General features: G+C 34.1%; 1 protein-coding gene across 50 annotated transcripts in view; it reads right to left on the bottom strand.

Moving 5' to 3' along the window:
- Window positions 1–22,338, bottom strand: part of RIMS1 (regulating synaptic membrane exocytosis 1) — a 420,732-nt gene that overhangs the window by 68,829 nt on the left and 329,565 nt on the right. For 42 of the 50 annotated variants that reach the window (XM_036024349.1, XM_036024352.1, XM_036024323.1 and 39 more), the window contains 2 exons: window positions 16,832–16,944; window positions 10,599–10,765 (listed from right to left, as the gene is read on the bottom strand). The exons of the other annotated variants lie outside the window; for them this stretch is intronic. In XM_036024349.1, the coding sequence (XP_035880242.1) occupies window positions 10,599–10,765; window positions 16,832–16,944 (280 nt within the window). The remainder of the gene's footprint in view (window positions 1–10,598; window positions 10,766–16,831; window positions 16,945–22,338) is intronic. 50 annotated transcript variants of the gene reach the window in all.

Raw genomic sequence — 22,338 nt, 5'->3', positions numbered from 1 at the left:
TGGTGGGGGAGGAAAAATGGAGAAAACTGTACTTGAACAACAATTACAAAACAAATTAAGAAAAACAAATAGAATAATAGCCACAAAAAATGGCATTTAATGTTGATGACCTGAGTTCATCATACTGTTAATTTTGTAATCTGCACTTAGTTCTCCAATATACAAACATATAAACACAGTATCATAAATAGAAACTTAAAGATCTGTTAGAAATTTTCTATTACATATATTTTTGGCATAAAAATCTAGTAACTATTTGAGGTCCTCTTCAAACAGTTATCCTCCTATTTGATAGCTAACACAAATTTGAGCATCCTTATTGTAGTTGGTCTGTGAAGTAATTGCCGCGCTCAGAGACACAGGGTCACATTAGTGGCCCTTGAGGATGTCCTCATGTTCTGTAAAAATTATATAGCATTGGGAGATTATTATGCTAAGCAAAATAAGCCACTCAGTGAAAGACAAATATCATATGATATTGCTTATATGCAGAATCTAATGAACAAAATTAACTGATGAACAATAGAAACAGAGGCAATTTCCAAACAGTGGAACAGACTGACAGCTGTCAGAGGGTTTGGGGAACTGGATGAAAGAAGGTGAAGGGATTAACTATAAAACCATGTATGCACTAACACATAGACACAGAGTGCAGTGTGGTGATGGCCTGAGGGCTGGGTGGAGGAGGGTGAAAGGGGAAAATGGGGCATTTGTGATAGCATAAACAATAAAGAGTTAAACAATAAAGAGTTAAAGAATGATACAGCATTGAAGCAAAGTTAGTCAACAGCTCAGCAAGAGGAGTGGTTTCTCATCCCTGGGCCTGATTTCTCATGGAAGCAGCAGGCTCTCATGCCTGGTGAAAATCCAGAGGGTGGTTGCTGGACCCCTGTCACAACCCCTGAGGAAGTACACTGTTCCTCGCCTCTGTGTCTTGTAAAGATCGCAACTACAAACGTGTCCTGTACAGTGAAGAGACATTTGAGCTTTGGGGACAGACATTTTCTCTCCTTGAAAACAATTCCCATGGAATGAATTGGTTGCATTTGAAAGTTGCTTTCATACTGCCAATTTAGCATGGGACTCATGACCTATGTTATGGCACTTAAAACATGTATATATTTTATGTATATTTAGTAATCTCTTACACTGAAGATATGCCATTAGCTAACTTAATTTCTTATATATTGTGGGGAAATAATAATTAAGCAGGTAGAATTAAATTTTTACTTTGTTTAACAACAGAATATTAAATTTGTAATTGTTTTAGGATAACTAAATCAAACTGAAAAATTACAACCACTAATACATAATCAGAATGTAAGTTTAACAATGTCATAAGCAGACTATGTGTATTATAAGCAAAGTTATGAAGTTTGATTTTGAAGTTCCATAAATTTTATTTCACTTGAATAAATTGTTCCTACCCTCTTCCATACATATGAAGGGTTATTTTTCTAATTAAAGAAATTTTCTAATTATCATTATCAATGAATTCCACTGAAATAGTCTTTAAAGTGCTCTAAATGTAAAATATAATTTAATTGCATCCTAACAGAAGAAATAAATTTCTAGAAAATAGAAAATAGATTACCAGAAAATAGATTTCTACAAATAATGAAGTATTAAAATATACTTTTAAAATTCCATGAACAGTTTGTATTTATTTTCCCCTCACAGGTAGAAGTTGTCTTTAAGATCTAATTACAAATGATCGTTTACACAAATGACACATCTCTATAAGATATTCTGGGTTTCAAGCAAATTTTGAACACTTTTATTTTAACTGGCCACTTTAATTGTCTATTATATAATAAGCATTTCTCTAATATTGTATTGATCTTCCTGGAATTTAACTAAGCATATATTAGTAAAGTTATTAATTGGCAGAATAGGAAGGTAGAAACAAAGCAGGTTGGAGCTGCTTCAAACTGCATTTTAAATGGTTTCCCAGGAAAAACCTTACTAACTTGTCCCAAGAGCTCTGTAACTAGCTCTGATCAATACTGTTGTGTTACTTATGGCCATCGGTCAAGCACTGTTCTGTGTATGTTACAACTATGGCATGGTCTATAGATTTAGATGTATGGCACGTTCAGTCATATGATGTATTAATAAATATGGTATAGCAATTTTGCCATAAAGGGCACATAGCACATTCTTTCCATGTCTTTATAGCTTTAATCTAGTCACAGGAAATAATAGATGCAATGATCATTAATCTTGGGCTACTAAAACTAATAAGCTGTTATGAAAAAAGCCACTAGAGAATCACTAAAATATATTTCCTTTCTCAGATAGTCAATATCCACTATGTTCTGGTTCACTCTCTTCCCTATCATCAAATTTTGATGTTATTTTTCTTTATTTTTAGTACATTTGTAGATCTTAATAGGCTGTTCTTTCATAGTACAATAGGCAAGCATATGAAAAAAATCCCTCTTATCATTCAATCATAATAAATGTCAGAAGGCATAAAACTAGTAAGTCTATGAAAGTTTCATTTGTTATTCTGAGCTATTAATATAGCAAATGATTTTGCAGTTAAGTATTTTTCAAATGCCAAGTCACAAAAAATCCAAAGATTATTTTAAATATCTTGCTGAGGAGAGTTTCCAGGTTGGTGAACTAGAGCACTTCCCTGTGCCACCAAGCCAGGCCTCCAACTCCATGGAGACAGACCTTCGTTCAGGATGTTGCCCTACATTTCTTCATCTGACTGTTGAGGACTTCCAGTCAAAATGGCAGCAAAGGAAAATGTGGTATTCGAATCATACCACAACCACACCAAAAATATAACTAGAGAAGAACCATCCTTCAGAACTGCCTGAAATCTGGCTGAAACGGAAGTCCTACAACTAGAAAGTTAAAGAAGAAGCCACATCAAGACTGGTAGGAGGGACAGAGACGCCGAATGGACTGGTTCCACTCACATGGAACCCCCTCACATGGCAGTTTATCTCAGCTGCAGAGGTCCCCCTTGAAGAGCGACAGGTGCCAGCCCCACACCAGGCTTTCCAGCCCAGAGTTCCAGTGTCAGGAAGAGAAGTTTCCATTATTTCTGGCTGTAAAAAGCAGTGGGGATTGAGGGTAAGGGAGATGGAAGGCCTCTACAGTCCCAGGCAGTTCTTCTTAAAGGGCCCATGCATAGACTTAACACAGATTCAATTGCTCTGAGCTGTAGTGCTGGAGCAGCAGCTTGAAAGGAAACAGGGAAATAGAAGGAGGAATAAAAACACAGGCATCAGAACAAGAGCTAGGGTGGCAACTTTCTGCCAGACAAAAGTGCTGGCAGAGACCACTGGACCTTTCCTGAGCTCCCCGTCACCACCCCCACACAGCTAGCAGGCAGATGCCATGTCTGAGTCTCAATCAACCTGGCTCACACTGTTTGCCCCATCATGGTGATTCCCTGAGGCCCCACCCCACCCAATTTGCAGACCCATCCAGGCCTTTTCCTGTGACTTTTCCATACAAATGACCTGTCTTGCTTCATGTTTTGAACTTTCCTAAAATCTATCTCTCAAGCATTATGTAGCTTCTACATACCTCCCACATCATGCTAAGTGGCACCAGGCCCCACACTATTGGGTGGCCCACCTTGGTTCACAACTTGTCCTCTCCTGAGCACCTCCAAGCACAACACAAATAGCAGCCATCTGCAGATCACTCTGTAGCTTGTGCTGGGGTGGCCGCAGGCAGGGCACAGGTGGTGACTGACTTTGCATCTCTCCCAGAAGGTCCTAGAGCAGCACCCTGTGGACAGCTTCAGCCATATCTGATTACAACCCTTCTACCCCTATGAGCAACACACTCAAGGGGAGGACTCAGTGAGCACCATAGGCCCACTGAAGCAAGTCCTGCTCTGTAGGGTTGACTCCTGTACAGCAGCTACTCTGCTGTAGTCACAGCCCATCCTCACAACCAATTGGCCTGGGGCCAACCCCTCCCAGTGATGACAACAGCAATGATGGCTCAATTACAACAGGACAGTGAACACAGCCCACACAGGGGTGCACCTGGAACGCCCAGCTCAAGTGAATGGAGAGGCTGTGCCACCAGGCCCTACAGGATAACTACTATACAAGTTTACTTTCTCATGTCTAGGAGATGTAGCAGCTCTACTCAATACAAAGAAACAAACATAGGGAAGCAGCCAAAATGTGGAGACAAAGAAACAGGTCCCAGATGAAAGAACAGGAGAAATTCCCAGGAAAATAACTAAATGAAATGGAAGCACACAAACTACTAGATACAGAGCTCAAAATAATAGGTATAAGGATGCTCAAGGAACTTGGTGAGAACCTCAACAACATAAAAAGGGCCAGTCAGGAATGAAAGATACACTAACTGAAATAAGAATTATTTACAGGAAATCAACAGTAGAGTAGATAATGCTGAGACTAAAATCAGCAATTTGGAATATAAGCAAGCAAAAAACACTCAATTAGAACAGAAAAAAGAAAAAAGATTCTGAAAATATGAAGATAGTGTAAAGGTACTCTGGGACAACTTCAAGTGCACCAACATTCTCATCATGGGGGTACTGTAAGGAGAAGATAGAAAGCAAGAAATTGAAAACCTATTTAAAAATATAATGACACAAAACTTCTTTTTCCTGGTGAAGAAAATAGACATACAACTCCAGGAAACAGAGTTTCCTGGAAAATAGACAAACAGAGAGTTTCAAAGAAGAAGGATGTGAAAAGGCTCACATCAAGACACATCATAATTAAAATGCCGAAGGTTAAAGACAAAGAATCTTAAAAGCAGCAAGAAAAAAGCAGTTAGTTACCTATAAGGGAGCTCCTATAAGACTGTCAGATGATTTCTCAACAGAAACTTTGCAGGCCAGAAGGGACTGCCAAGAAATATTCAAAGTGATGAAAAGCAAGGACCTATAACCAAGATTACCCAGCAAAGCTATCATTTAGAGTTGAAGGACAGATAAAGAGCTTCCAGTCAAGAAAAAGCTAAAGGAGTTCATTACCACCAAACCAGTATTACATGAAATACTACAGGGTCCTCTTTAAGAAGAAGAAGAAAGATAAAAATATGAACAATAAAATGGCAATAAATACATATCTATCACCAATTGAATCTAAAAATCAAAATAAACAAACAATTAGAGTAGAATAGACTCAAAAATATGGAGAATATTTTGATGGTTGCCAGATGAAAGAATGTTTGGGGAGGAAGGGTGCAGAAGGTGAATGGATTTAGAAGTACTAATTGGTAGTTTCAGAATAGTCTTGGGGATGTAAAGTGCAGTATAGAGGATAGAGTCGATAATATTCTAATAACTATGTATTGTGTCAGATAGATATGAGATTTATCAGGATGATTACTTAGTATATTTTATAATGTCTAGTTACTGGGATGTACACCTGAAGTTAATGTAATGTATATCAACTGTAACTGAAAAATAAAAAATGACTGAAAAAATAAAATAACATATTTATTCATTAAAAAATGTTTCTGAATTGAAGAAACTATTGTGAAATAAGTAGCATTTAAAATTTTCTATAATATTTCTGAAATATAATTTGAGAAATTAATTTAAAAAATTAATTTTCCATTAGATATTAACTTATTCATTTATTTTCTATAACAAGTTAAATTATTAATTTTACTTATAATGTTTTTAAATCCCCAAGTAAATATAAATATATATCCTTTAGTATATGCTTGCTAATTATGCCTACTGACATCAAATGCCAACTTTTAGTAAATTTATAACTGAAAGACTACTAGCTGTATATAAAAGATAGCATCCCTTAGCAATGCTTTCATATATTTCAAACTAAGAATGTAGTTTGAAAGATAATTACTTTTGAAAATATCTTCAAAGGGGGACAATAAAAAGACAAAAATCTATTTGCATCAAATTTGCTCTTCATGTCTGTTTATTAAAATTCACGTAGCTATAGAAAGCTAACCTTATAGGTCCTGGAGAATATATGTTACAAATATGAATGCTGTTGGAAAATTGTTGGTTTTGGAAAGCTTTTAAAATTGGGTAACATTTGTGATAAATTAAAGGATTATGGTTGTGATTTTCTCTGAAAGCTTGATTTTGTATAAAACATCTGAAATTTGTCTGTCTTAAAAGAAAATGATATATGACCCTGGCTGGCGTGGTTCAGTGGACGGAATGCCAGCCTGTGAAGCAAGGGGTTGCTGGTTCAATTCCCAGTCAGGGCACATGCCTGGGTTGTGGGCCAGGTCCCCAGTAGGGGGCACACAAGGGGCTACCACACACTGATATTTCTCCTTATCTCTCCCTCCCTTCCCCTTTGGAAATAAAAATAAAATCTATTAAAAAATAAAGAACAATTTAAAAGAAAATGATATATGATAAAGACAAAAAATCTTTCAGAGCTATACCAAGAAAATTTAGCTTCTTTTTATGATGAACATCTCTTTCATTAGATGTTCAAATAAACATAGAGAATTCAGAAACTAAACATATTCTCTCTGGATTCTATTATATGTATATTGTTATATTGTAAATTATACCATCTCTCCTTATACATTGTGCAGATTTTGTCACTGAATGGGAAAAAAATTTTGGAGGAATATTTAAGCCAACACTAAATTAAAACTGTAAGGCACATTGGGGACAAATCTGAAAAATGAAGAACCTCAAATCTATATTGATATTATTTTGAAGTATTGTGTTCATTTTATATTGTAAGAATCATCCTAATAATTACCTAAGTTTTAAATGGTTTTTAATCATGACTACTTTTTAAAATAACTTTACATTCATTATATCTACAAAAGGTTATTTACCTTAATACATACATTATGGTCTATTTTTCTACTATATTTCCCCTGCATATATCAACTTTGAAAACATAAGATATGTTTTGGACTATTTTGAATGGACTATGCAACTCAAAATGCATCTGGAGGAAGGGATGCCCTTTCCATTTTACACCGGAACTTAGTGCTTAGGTAGTGGAATCCCTAAATGGACAACATATTTGTTGCATAACTATCTCAAACACCAAAGATTTAGGATATGACTCAAGAATCCCTAATATTCTTTAAAAATGATCTTTTAGAGATTGATCATTCAAACATATTTATACTTTCCCACCTATAAACACCTGATAAGTGCTTAATTTTATTTGTACCCAAAAGGGCCTTTTGAAACTAACTTTATAGTTTCATATCTTTTAGGAAGAAGGATGATGATTATCTAAAAGACATTTTCTGAAACTGCACTCAAGAATATTATACAGATGTCCCTACAAAAAAGCCATCCCAGAATGAAATACCTTTGGTATATATTGGAATAAAGATAAACCTTAGAAACAATAATGTGTACTGTGAACCACTAACAGGGAAGTGCAGTAAGCGGTGTTTGGGAAACATTACATTCGTTATACAGAAGGCTGTGCACTTCTCATTTCAGATGTGCTTATCTCAACATTTTCTTGGTTCATAATATGCTTGGATAGAGGATATCAAAACTACATGATATTTTAAGCAACTACATAGTGCGGCTTTATATATATAATACAGATAAGATCATGTCATATAGTTCCTTCTATAGTCCTTTATGAGAATTCAGGATACCTGGTTGACTTTTAGCGTATTGAATACTGTTTTGGTGAGTTCTGTAATATCCTCTAAATCTTTTTCCTGATGTCCACAGTAAAATTCACCCAAGGCAATGTACAATAAAACATTGCTTGCATCATAGGATGATTAGAGCAAAGATAAACAGGGAACCAGAATATAAAAATATGTTTTTTAAGATTTTATTTACTTATTTTTAGAGAGGAGGTAAGAGAGAGACGAAGAGAGGGAGACAAACATCAATGTGTGGCTGCCTCTCGTGTGTCTCCCACCAGGGGTCTGGAGTGTAACCCAGGTATGTGCCCTGACTGGGAATTGAACCGGCAGCTCTTTGGTTCACAGGCCGGTGCTCAATCCACTGAGCCACATCAGCCAGGACTATGTTTTAAACTCTTAAATAGATTATAATCTCATATTATATGGCCTACATATTTAACATTAATGTATATGCGGCCTATATATCATATATTCATGTGGTCTTGGAAAATAAAGTCCTTACATATTATAGGAACTCAAATGTTTCCTACTACTTATTATGACATATAAATATATTCTATCATAATTGATCCGACTTGTTCATCTTTTAACCATGAATTTGAATAAAAAGAATCTTAAAACCTATGTAGACTGTAGTTACTAAAAGGACAAAAAGAAAGTGTTGAGAAGCAGTAGTGTATTGAGAACCATCATTCATCACAGCATTAGCTTCAAGAACAGGAAATACTGAAGGCTGACTAGCCTGCAGCCCTGTTCCTTCTCCATGAGTCACAGCACTTTCACAGTGATGTCACTTTGTTCTGGTTTTTATTTTTTTCCTTTCATGCCAAACCCTCCTCTCAGGTTTTTAGCCATAGGGTGGATGATGGATGCAAAATCACTCTGTGTGTGTACACACGTAAGGCTATTTAAGGAGAAGAATGTATGTGAACACAGAACTCAGTTCTGCATCAGGAGAAAGATCTGCTTCTTGCCACATCTCATTCCTTCCTCTCTATTCCTCCTAAGTATTCTAAGAAATGAAATATGTGCCAAATGTAGAAGATCACTGACCTAAAATAACAAGAAAGTTACTAATATAACAACAATAATATCTTTAGCCATTAGCTTTAGTGCCTAACATATAATCCACGTATATGAAATAAGAATTATTTTTAGTTCATATATGTTCTAAACTACAGAGAAGAAGGGAAGCTAAAAACACTGGAATGCCCCAAGAAAATGAGTTTTTAATTAAGAAACTTATTTTTACCATTTTTAGGTATACCCCTCTCTCTATCACCTTCACTAAATAAGAAAAGTCCCATGAACAAGGAGGCAAAGAATCCTCTATCTTTTACTTCTTGTCATGGTACAATTATAACTAGTGTTGGTTTGTTGAATGGCACTTTCCCCATTTTCTTCTGATCCCTTCCTAGAAAATCAGAGTTAATGTTTGCTGAGCTGCCTAATGTTTCTCTCTTCTTTGACTTTTTTCCTCAAAACTCACATAGCCAAATTTTTCCCCAAAGTAAAAATTTGAATAATCCTCTTCTCTTGAAATTGTAAGAGAAAGATAATGGACCTGCAAATTATTCTTGTAATTGGTTAGTAATATGACTTCAATACACTAGTAATACTCTATAGCATAGGAGTTAATTTAAGGTACTTGGCTCTACTGTGAACAAAAAGAAAAATTACTTCAAGAAGTATTGTTTTATAATTATTTTAGTAACTTTTTCATAGTAATTAAAAGTGAAGAAGTCCTGTTTAAGCCCCATTTATTGATATTCTTGTTAAATTAAATAGGTTTTTAAATATACTAACTTGTAAGCATTTCAAGAAAAAGGAATCTATTAGAATAATTTTCACCCTTGATCCTAAGCAACTCAACAAGGCTATGTTCTTTTGCTTATCTAATTTTCTTAAAATCTAGAGAATTTAATATTTTATTAGGCCATATACTTAGAATTTTGAAATAAAGATAAAATAAATTCTATCAATATTTTTATCATGTGGAATATTAGAGTATGACATTGTTCATTAACAATAAGATAATTACTCTCAATTTTCTTCAACAGATGAGCTAGGTGCAGGGAAACCCAGGAAGAAGGAATGCTTTAGAATACATTTTACTGCACATCATGAAAATGTGTGATAACATTAGACTTACAGAGTATTAGGAATGCAACTGCTCTTATTTTGAACATTTATATTTCTTGGTCTTTTCATCAAGCCCAAAATTCTATCAATCTTCTATTTCTATAAACTAGTTAAGAACAAATATAAAATATGGGTTGTCCACACTGAGTCTGCTTTACAGAATTAAGGTGGCACTTGGTCCTATGGTCTTTTCCCTTCCATCAGGTACTCGCCTTGTAAGAACACGAGAGCACCACTGGTGATTTAAACAACATGTACATTTCTTAGAGCTCACATAATGTAAACTTTCTTATCATATCCACTCATACCTACACTGAAAGCTGACCAACCACAGATTATAGCCCATGGAGAAAATGCAGCAGGTTTCTTGTTTTATTTTGTAAATAGAATTTTATTGGAGCACAGCCATGCTCACTTGTTTACATAGTGTTCACATACAGTGACACTGCTGAATAGATGTGACAGTGTACTGCATAGCTTGAAATATTTACTCTCTCTTTACAGAAGATAGATATTTATCTATCTCTTTACCGAAAAAGCTTTCTGACACTGGACTAAAGGATGCTCTCTGGATTTAATCATATTAGAAGGAAATTCCTGCCCATGTGACTGAGCGACCTCTAAGGTTATGACTACAGTTACCAGCCATATGTTACAGTAGACAGCGCCACACTGTCTATTGGGGATACTACACAATAGTTAATAAATGTTCAACTCACTCCACTCCCAGTTATTTTAATTAAATGTTAGTATTTCTGTTTTCTGTTACTTGACCTAGACAGTATTTTTGCAAGAATATTTGGCAAGGTGGCTCCACCTGTATATCGTGGACAAAGACTGAGTCGATAGGAACAGTATTGCCAACTCACCTGATTCTACCCCTGGGGCGCTCAGATTGCTCTGACATAAAGCTTGTGCTGCTGAGGCGTGAGGCACTGCTGGTTCTGGAAATGGCGGACACATCACTGACATCACTATCTGATGATTTGGCAGAGACGTTATCACAGCTTCTGTACTGATCTTTATGTATGCTATACTAAAGATTAAAAACAAGAAAGCATGAGCTCCATCTTCAGATTGTGGAAAAATGAGACATACATGGTGAGGATAATGACTACTTAGCCAACACCAAATACAAATGTACCTTCACAAAAGCAGGTGTGGAATATAAAACAATCCAAATGTTAACATAATATATGATTTCCAATGTAAAACTCTTACATCCTTTGAGTGGTAAGGAATGGTTTTTGGAGGTTGAATTATAAATTAAACACAAAAATTAAATGCCTGGGTGGAGAATTCATTGAATTATTTGCATGTACTTAAAACCTCAAAACTGCATTATTTTTTCTAGTACACCAGTTTCTCTTTTCTTGCTTTTGTTTTCATTATTGCTTATTCACCTTCTACTCCATCCATGGTATGGATTGCTTCCATCTGTCTGTGCTTCTTGATTCTTTCTAAAACTATTCAATTTACCTACATCCCTTCCTGCTCTATAACACTGCCCTGTATCAAATTTCTTCAAAAATATCTCTTTACAAAAAATGGTTGATACTAAAACTGAGCGGCTGTGCCAAAGAGTACAGCAATGGCAGCAAAGAGTGGACTTTGGCTTGAAACTATATATTATGGTTTAATTAGACATTTTCATGTTTAAACTATCAACTTAGTGTTAAAAATAAAAATGGCATTCCTATTAAAATTTCAACATACATCATAGCTTATATTTAAATGTGTTCAAATTTGTCTTTGATAGTCGTTACCTAAGGTTTTAGAATCATTAGGGGAAAGATTAAAGCATGCAAAGCTGTCAAAGCAGTTAATCTGCTCTCCTTTCTATGTCACTGTCTTATTGTAACTGCTCACACAGTGAAAGCTTTATATATTATTATGTTTTATTTATAAAATAATAAGTTTAGGTAATTACATAAAATTTTATAATACCTAATGTATAAATCCTTTTATCTTAGGTCCTAGAAGGTAAGATAACTTCTTATGTAAGAGAAAAGAACACATAGGTAAAATAAACACATGATTAAACATTGAGTATTTAAGTTTCTTATCAAGAGACTGAATTTTAGATTTATGTGTTAAGGTGTGAAAATAGGAAATGTCTGTTAAGCCTGTAGAAAAATTCACCCACCCTTTGATGCTCTATATTAGATGAGTTTTAATAAATCTAAAATAATCCAAACACTCTACTTCTAAAAATTTGTATAAGCAATTTGCCCCTCTAAAGAACATGAAATAAACTGATGCTAAAACTTGGACCTATATACACAAAAAGAAGTATAACACAATATTTAAAGAAAATTCTAGAGAAGGGAATCATGTTTATTTAACATGACTTAACATCAGTTGACAGTAGTTCAGGCCTAAGGTATTTAAATGCTAGTTTCAATTCTTCATCTCTCATGTATATGTAGAGGACATGAAAACAATTCCAAATTTACAGAATATCTATAAAATTATCTTTCCTAATATTTTTTTGTAACTGTGTGATTTTTTGATAGCCATATGCATACTCCAAAAGGAAATTCATACATGTTTTGTCCAGAACTGAGCCATTTCTACAACTTTGGGCATGATCTGAAAGTAACATGATTTAAGATAATGTATTTAAAGTAATGGGATAATGTTTATCACCAAATTCTGTCCTATCTGATAGCATGATCCTGACTGACATGATTTATTTCAGTCAGAACTGTTTTTTAAATTTACAGAGTAGATGTGGTAAAGCCTTAACATGCTTATACAGTAGAACCTGACTTTAATACTGCTACTGGAGTATAAATATAACTCATATTATTTGTTTTGGAAACTATAGTGTTGCCAAGTAAATATGTCATGCAATTATTATAGTGCTTCCAATCATATTGAAATAATAGCTTGTCCATGGTAGAATACAAGAACTGGGTTCTAACACCACACAAGTTTACCCCGCAGCAGCAGACTTTCTGGCACCGCAGTGACACCCCAAACACACCTTCCCCTCACCTGACAAATGTCAGTGTCAGTAGTGGAGACTATATAGCACAGGATAAAGGAGTGCACGTGGAACTACTTATCCAGCTAAAGTTAGCTTTTCCTTTTCTGTAAGCCATCTCTTCCTTTACCTTGTGTATATAACTTTTGATATTCCAGCATGAGAGATTTTTAAAAGGCTGTAGGTTATGCTAAATTTTTCTATATTGGGGTAAAGAATGTATCTATTATTCCGACATCACATTACAGTTTACCTCGATTAGTTGAAGAAATGATATACTTTAATATTCACTTCATACTGCTATATTTAGCAGTAAAATCTATTAAAAGTTTAAGTGATTGGCATTTTATCAGGCACAATTTCTTAAATTTCCTATTTAAAATTAAATACTTGAATGGAAATACATTAATTATATTTTGAGAAACACAATATCCTCAGGAGGAGTGTGTACTGATCACGCAGCAGAGAAGTCAGTCCTTGGTGTGGGGAAGTCCTAATTGCAGCGCTGCTATTTTTATACATAATAATAAATATCCAGCAGCTCCCTACAATGCACATTACATCAGTCTTGGTTTCTGTTCCTGGTTTACAGACACATAAACACTTTTTAAAATGTGAGTTCCTAAATGCAAATTCACCCTCCAGTTATGAATTTAACCCCATCATTAAGGCATGCATCTCTGTGTAACATCAGTGAGGAAAACAGCGCGGTGTCACATTTCTGCAATACCAGGGTAGTTTTGTGTCTTTTTCAAAAGCAAAGTTAGTGCTCATTCCTTAGGATGAATGTTAGGGGCAGTCAGTTTTTTAAAGGTGGTGCCAGGTTTGAAACATCTTAGCAACATTTGTCTGGTACTTCTTTGCCCTGAAAAAAGTTAAGGTCTACTGGTGTTTAGTTATAAATATTTTGAGAATGATGACATAATTTCTAAGTTGGCAGAATTTCAACTAAGGTGTACTGCTTTACCCAAAATGTCAAATAGTTTAAGGTGCTACAAAAGAATAAAGAAATAAGGTTTAAAATTAAATGTATATGAAATTTACAACAATGTTAGTTCTTGTTTATGTGAATAAATATGTATTTTTGTAAATCATAAAAAAGCAGGGGTTAGGGGGTAAAAAATTAAGATGATTTCTCAAGTATATGAGACAGACTTGAGGTAACTGGAAGCTAGAAATTTTATTGTAAGCATTAGGCCAAAATATATTAGAATTATGAAGAGTATCCTTTACTTGACATATAAAATAAACAGCTAATCACTTGTTATTTTATCTTACATATTTTTACTATCCTATGTTCTTATAAGCTTAAAGATATATCTTTGATCTCACATTTACTGATAAAATGTACTCATTTTATTTATGTAATAACATCAATTTATGCAGTCAGTAAGAACACCAGTAACGTATTTAAAAATAACATTTAAAAAGTTACATTTAAAAAAGTAACATTCAGATAAGAGGAACAGAAAAAGATGCCTGTGTAAAAAAGGGAGAAAAATGAGAATGTGATAATTAAACTGTATGCAAACTAAAAGCTGTAGGGAGCCTCTGAGGAATCACACTAGGGCACAACACACATTTCAATGGTGGGAAAGCAGAACAAAGAGGCACCTAAGTTCCCATCAGGAGTTCTGGGCTTATCACCCCCCAGAAAGGCTTTACCAGTTTTGGTAAAGGCCCACTTTCTCCTGGTCCTCAGTTTCATACATTTGGTAAACAAAAGAGCTGGAATAGAAAGTTACCCTAAAGTAATTTTAAGTTCTAAATTACTATGAGCCAGAGAACTTGGAATCTTCCAAGCCAGATAAGCCTCCTTTTGATTTATTATGAATATAAGGATTAGTGATCATTTGGCGTCCAGAGTACTTCATTTTGTAGATTTTTTTGATCAGCTGATTAATGATTTGAGTCTTAGTTCATAATACTGCAGAAAGGCTTTTGGTGTTTTGCCCTGATTCTTTCTTTATTTATGCCTCACTTCCTATATATAACTCCCTATTTGACCTCATCCTTTGACATAATTCTAAGAAGCCGGTAAAGCATTTCCTGGTTTAATGAAGATTCTTCAGTTTAAAGAACATTTCTGAATAACTGCATCCAATTGTGGAGAAAGAAATCATAAATTACCCTGCCTTCTAACTCTTAGTTCATTTGTAGTACAAGAAAACAAAAATGATAATGATACCCATAAAGACAGGCAAGCTGATTAAGTGGTGATACCACACAGAAAAAAACCACAAAGAATATACATGGAGCTGGAATCAGCAACTCTATAAAACATTAAGATGCTTTACTAGTAGTTTTTTTTTTCCTTTACTACTTTCACTTTGTAAGGTGTTGTTTCAGAGTCCTAGGGAATTGAATCAGTGGTCACAGCGACCACAAGCATTGTCTCTGTTGGAAATCCTTCTGCAGTTAACCTAAAATGTAAAGCAACAAAATGCAACTAACACACACGACTCTATGGCAGCCCAGTGATAAATCATATTTGGCAACCACCTCTACCTTTTGTATAAGTTTCTGAATATCTGGCTCTATAGTGGCCAATCTCCATAATTTAAATATAAGTAGGTTTTTTCACCCTTCCTCCCACTCCCTTTCTCCCTGGTAACCATGGTTTGTTCTCTGTATTTGTAAACCTGTTTGTTTTGTTTGATCATTTTATGTTTTTGCATATAAGTGAAATCATATTGTATTTGCCCTTCTATGTCTGAGTTATTTCAGTTATCATAATACCCTCTAAGTCCACCCATGTTGTCATAAATGGCAAGATTCCATCCTTTTATATGACTGAGTAATATTTCATTATACATCAGTCCTACATAGTTTATCTGTATGTCCATCTATCAGTGGACACCTGGGGTTCTTCCATATATTGGCTATTGTAAATAACACTGTGATGATAAGATGAGTACATATTTGGGGGGAATATAGTCAATAATATCCTAATAACTTTGTACAATGTCAGATGGTTTCTAGACATTGCAGTGATGACTTTGTGAGATATTTAAATATTAAATAACTATATTGCACACCTTATAATATTGTATGCTAACTATATTTTAATAAATATAAATAGATTTCTCTAGGTTCATATTTCAAGCTAATAATATTGATTTAGTACAGTTTTATTTTGAATTTCTAAAAGGTCATTACTGCCAAAAGGTCTTCTTGATACCAAATTATAACGCAGGTTTTCCTGTAATGGCTTATGCCACTTTTATAGTACTCTAAAAAATTTTTTTTTAAGTAAACCACATAATATATATGTTATTTCATGAAGTATAAAGTTCTATGCATATATTAATTAAAATTATTAGATCATGATTAGCACATTGTAAATTCCTTACTGTAGTCTTACAAAATAATATTGAAGTATAAGTTAAATATTTATTGGCACGTGGAATTGCATGGATTTCAGTTTCTAAGAGTTTGAAATCAGCATCTTATCTTACTAAAGACAGAAGAATAAGATATCCCACATCACATGATTTTAGTCATTCAGTAACAAATCTCAATAGTAAATTTCAACCAAAAATGGCACTTAATACTAAAAATCTGTAACTTAATATTTAAATATAATATTAAATGGTATTCAAGTGATAAAATGGCTTTATCTATCTTGCTTACTTATGTGAATTTGATTATGGATAACTGATCATTAAGTGACTTTGTTTTTTTAACATTTTTATTGAATTTATTGGGGTGACATTGACTAATAAAATTATATAGGTTTAAGGTGTGCAGTTCTTTAACATAACATCTGTATATTGTGTTGCATTTCACAACCCCAAGTCAAGGCTCCTATCACCATTTATCCACCCTTCACCCTCTTGTACCTGCCTCCACCCACCCTTTTCCTCTGGCAATCACCATACTGTTGTCTGTGACTTTAATATCAAGTATTTATAATTCCTTTTTAGAAAAAAACATTATATCCAAGTTAGTAAAGTTGTATCTTGTGAAAATAGCAAGAAGAGAAAGGTCATGTTGCAAGACTAGCATTTGCATAATTTCTCTTATATATCTCACTGCTTGCTAGTCCTACCTGGTACACACACTGCACATTTATAAAAAAGAGGCTATTGGTTGGGTATTAACTAGTTTTACCTTGGAATATTGCTCGCGATCAAGTTCTTGACTAGAACCAGACCCTGTTGTCTGCTTAAATCGATGCACTTTCATTTTCATCTGTCTTGTTCGCTCCTCCACTACTAAGCTTGCTGCAAAAACACACAATGGAAGCCTATTAACACATTAGAAGCGCCTTTTAGAAAGTGAATGGTTTAAGATTTTAATGCTTTTGACATGACTTTAATTAAATGGAGTTTAAAGATAACACATGATTAGTACATTAAACAAAATGCAGAATATGCAATGCTAGCAATGCTAATGTAAAAAAGAATATGACTGGGGAACAAATGACAGAATGGGGAACAAAAAATATTAGTAACAAAATACTCTACTTCTTCATCTGATATGAAATATTTTAAGTTCCATTCATAAATGACCACGTGAAACAAAATTTAATTGTGAAAATATGTTTTATATTTAGTTCACTGGTTGTGGCATGTGCATATGTAGAGAAAACAAATATGCACACTGAACACTCCACACACACACACACGTGCTTGCATGCATGCACACACCCGTTGCACCTTCTCAGCTAGGAGTCCCCTAGAAACTGTTTTGACTGAGAAGAATCTGCTTGTAGGAGTTACTCTTATTAAGTTATTAATTTCTATTGGTAGCTTTTCTTAAACATTTGCCAGTCTTAAAACTGAACTAAGAGAAAAGATTAGTTTTCTGTTTCTGATGGTTATGTCTGACCATGTATACAAAATTAGTAAGTTTAAAAAACATGATATAAAAATTTTGGCTCTGTAATTTATATGTGAAGAACTATATTTCATTTAAGCCTTTGTTAATCTCTTAAGTAGCAGGTGAAACTGTTTAGATAGGAATAATTACAGCCTTCAATAAAATTGTTATTTTAAGTCAGAATTCATCATAAGTGGCTAGGTTTCAAGACCCCACCTGCAATGTTCACACTGTCACAGACAAAAGGGAAGAAAGAGCTCAGGAAGCAGAGGAATGCAAAGTCAGCCCCAGACACACACTTGTGTTGGGTGATATCTATGTTGACATTCTGATAGTTTATTTTTTGCCAGTTTCCTGGACTATTCAACCTCTTCAAGTGCTAAGATTTACTTCTAAATAGTGTATATACACATATACATGAAAAAATTCTGTTGTGATGAATGCACTGGGCTGTCCACAAAAAAGGCCCTAATAATTTAAAGGATAATGGGAAGCTGATATATCTGATTGACTTGACTGTTGTTTCCATCTCTTGCCAAGAAGTTTATAAAAAATACTTGACAGATTTTTTTAATTGCAATGACTAAACATGGCCCATCATCCTTGATAAACGACACTGACACCCATTTTAAAAATCAAGTAAAAATTTAAAACATTACATAGTTTTTGTTGTGTGTTCAAGTACAGACTAAATGTTCAAATCATACTTTTACCACCAAATATTAGAAGTTTAGCTTTGTTTAAATTCAATAAATTAGACAGATAACTATCAATCCCTAACATCAGTTATGTGAATTAAGCAAAGACACATGCTTGCTTTGAAAATGTTGACTTCACAGACAGTAAATATTAACTATTAATGATTAAAGGATGGGTCAATGAGATCTTGAGAAAAGCAGTACAGAAATTTGTTAATTACTATATAACATATAAGGAGGCAGAATGAATATTATAATGCAAAATGTTAATTGGGAGTAATGAGAAATTGAGACAAAGTTATTGAAAAATGTGTTATATTTATAGAAAGCTATATGCAATATATTTTACAATATATACAAATATCTGTTCCATGCCTTCTGCCTATGGTATGGGTACTTCAGGGGCACTTGCTTAGTCTTTGAGCTTTGAAGAAGCCAAATGAACTGTGATAATCAGTTGTATTTTATAATTAAAGCTAATGCAATTCAAAGCAATCTCTACTTGGTATAAAAACAGATTTAAATGATATTAACTCAATTTTCTCATCAAATGATATTAATTTTATTTGAAGAGCTTCTTGACATCCATCCACCCAGAACTTTGTAACCTTCACGTTAAGCACCAGGTACTTCTTAGGGAGGGTGGTGACTTGACACTAAAGAGATTATTTCCCCGGAGCTTCTGACCAGACTCACCTGAAATCATTCTGGCGGTTCTGGCCAGAGGGCTTTGCTGGGATAATACCAGTCCCTCTAAATAGGATTATTTAGTTTAGGACACAGCTGCACTAAGTCTTTACAAAACACAAAACTAAATCGTGAGAAGGGAGCAGTAGCCTAGCTAAAGTTATTTTTGTCTTCAAACCACACACAAGAATAACTCTGATTGGAATTTGCAGGTGAGAAAAGTAAATACAATTTTAAAAGTCTGATTTATTACAGTTGTCTAATGGAAAGCATTAGATATTATTAAAAACAAAAACAGATTAAAATAATTCTTTTTGTCATGCCACATGCTTTGCTATATAAATTCCTAATCTATTGATGTGGTTGAACATTGATGAATCTACAAACCCAGCAAAAATCATTTACAAATGTTGTTTATGCCTATAAGGATTTGTCTTTTATCTACTCCTTAATAAGATTACTAAAGAATCCTGTGACTTAAAAAAAAAGCTTAAAGGTCTTCAATAAATCTTCTCTAACCCATCACAGAAAAATTTCTATAGAATCACCTCCAAGGAGAATGTAATTTTCTGGGAAAGAAACTCTTTTGACTTACCAGTCATTTGTAATTTGCTTTAAAATATTATCAATGTTATAGGTATAGATGCTTTCTGATCACTATAAACTTAAACCTTTCATAAATATATTTAAAATACTATTTATGAATCTGCAATTATATATAGATGAAGTTGGTCTGATCTTCAAATTTCTTAAGTGTTTCACAATTCTTCCTCTGCATCTAAGTTAACATAAAATTGAAATTTCAAATGTTTGTGTTTATTGGCAAAAAAATCCACACATTACATTGTTAAACTTTCCAATTTTCAAGTATTTTAGGTGAAATATGATTGTAAAAGAAAACATAAAAATTTCTATATGATTAAATATATTAAGGTAAAAAGATTTAACAGTATTTTATAACAAGGTTAGCTAGTACAGGTGACAAATGCAATACACGATAAAATCTGGACAGAATAATTAAGCCTGTCTAGTTAATTACAATATGCTGTCATATAGTATGAACAGAAAAATTAATGCCTCTGCTTCCTGGCTGCATAGCAATATGACGAGAGCTCGGCGATAGTGGAGTTCCATCTTTCCTCAGTGCATGACTAGAAACAGCAGGGATAAATAACCACTTATCTGGAAATTGTCAGGTAGAATGGAATATATGAATGAAATACCTAAAATGCCTTAGTTATTGGCAACATTGAAAAAAATCCCCTCTCTGAAGCACTTTATTTTAAAAAAAATCACTTATAGGGGAACTCAAATATAAGAAACAATATGAAACATTGAGATTAAAGAGTAATAAAAGATGAAAAAAATTAGCTTACTGAATCTTTAATCAGTATAAAAATTATAAAGCCTGGATAGAAAAATAATTTGATACTTGAAAATTCAAAATGTAATACTAATCTGTACTCACAGTTTTTAGACTTCAGAGGAATATAAATTAAGATGGACAAACATTCTCCATACAATGGGGACCTCCCAAAATCCAGGATTTATTTATAAAAAATTGTGCATTTATTCTTACATATTTAAATTTCAGTCACCTTCAAAGTACTCTCCATTTGATGTAATACATCTACCAAGACATTTTCCACTGCTCAAAACAGTTTTTGAATTCATCAATTTTAAATGCCTTTTAGTGATTCTGCCATTTTATCCTTTGACCTCTTCCACATCAGCAAAATGTTTCCCTTTGAGGACTTTTTTCATCCAGGGAAATAAAAAAAAGGTTGCTCAGGATGAGATCAGGTGAATAGGGGGGGTGGGGCCCAGGGTCATGCCAGTTTTGGTCAAAAACTGCTGAAGACTCAGCGTGGTATGGGCAGATGCGCTCATAAATTACCCATTATAAAATGGGCAAACACACTGTCTTTGAAAAAAAATTAACTGAAGCTGAACACAACCTCTCCCAAAAATGCCCACTGGTACAATAATACAGATGAGTTCCAAGAACGCTCACCTGGGGGAGAAGTCTGTACTACGTGGGACCTACCCTTCAGAAGATAGTTCCAGTTTTGAGGGGGTACCCCCCTCATATACCTGGAAGCAATGTGGCAAAATGGTAACAACCCAAGACTGGGAATAACTGAGCACAGATTTAGCACTAGACCCACTCCCATTCATCAATGCTGCACTGATCAGTTCTTGGTGTGTCTCTCCACTATGGAGTTTTCTGTGTAAAGTGAACAGATCACTTAGAGTAATCTCCTGTTGCTTTAGTCTGTGATTCAAACATCAGTTCAGTAGGGTACTGATGTTGGTGAAGTGTTTTTTTATTTTTCACATTTTCAAGACTTTCTCTTTGTTCTGTTACCTAATTTCCAGCATTTTAAAATTTGCCAATGTATCAAGACTACATATATTGAAAAAAATTGGCCAGTTGTATTTTACATTATTTTTATTGTTTCTTTTTCCAATAAAAAATATATTTATTGCATGTTTATACTTTTTAGTCACAGAAGTATAGTAAGCAACTTTGATTTAATATCAAAGTTATTATCAAAGTTGATTTTATACCCTCTACCTCACCAACCACGTATACAGTATATGGACATTAAATGTATAAATTTTTTTACTATAACAGAAATGCCCTAGTTCTGGGTCATTATCCTAGAATAAAATGCATGTGAATTTGCCAGTGTCAAAATATGCCAAATTGTTTCTCTTGTGCCCTTGTATATTTTGGATGTTAAGGATTATACTATAATGACATTAACAATAAAATAAAGCCAACATCTATCCAGCATGTGAAACATGAAACACAACAACAACGCACATTAATTACAAACATCAAATTGTCTTTAAAGGCTGAAAAAAATAACCTGCGTTCTGGTAGATAACTGACGTGGAATGCTAGCATGGGTGAAACAGGTAATTTGTATGTACAATTACTCAAACCTCAGCACAGCCCAATCCACAGCATTGTCTCTTGTTCTAGCCTGTCGATAATCACTGAGACATCTAAAACAGCACTCAGGGTTTCCAACCACCAACAATCCTTTCTGTGTCAAAATTGCTAAGCCCCTGAGTAACACTGAACACATGAGTCAAATATTTGACAGATAAGAAGTTCAGGCTCTTGATGAAAGAATCTGTCATTTTACCTGTCATTTCCTGTTACACAGGGTTAGTTTTCCCAAAATGTATTTCGGTTTTTAGAGGGAGCACTGTCTCCTTAAGAGACACCTCTTCAAATAGCATCTTTCTGAAGAGCAGCCCCTGCAGCAAAGGCTTCCCTGGGAAACAGAATCACTCCCTGAGAGCTCGTGTTGTTTATCTTGAGTCATCTCTGATACGTGTATCCACAACTCTTCATTATTTCAATTATACTGATGTTAAAAGAATCTCTGTTGAAAG

This window comes from Phyllostomus discolor, chromosome 4 (genome assembly GCF_004126475.2).
Source record: "Phyllostomus discolor isolate MPI-MPIP mPhyDis1 chromosome 4, mPhyDis1.pri.v3, whole genome shotgun sequence".
Taxonomy (NCBI): domain Eukaryota; kingdom Metazoa; phylum Chordata; class Mammalia; order Chiroptera; family Phyllostomidae; genus Phyllostomus; species Phyllostomus discolor.
Note: the sequence above shows the minus strand (reverse complement) of the source record. Positions and strands in the feature narration are given on the sequence as shown.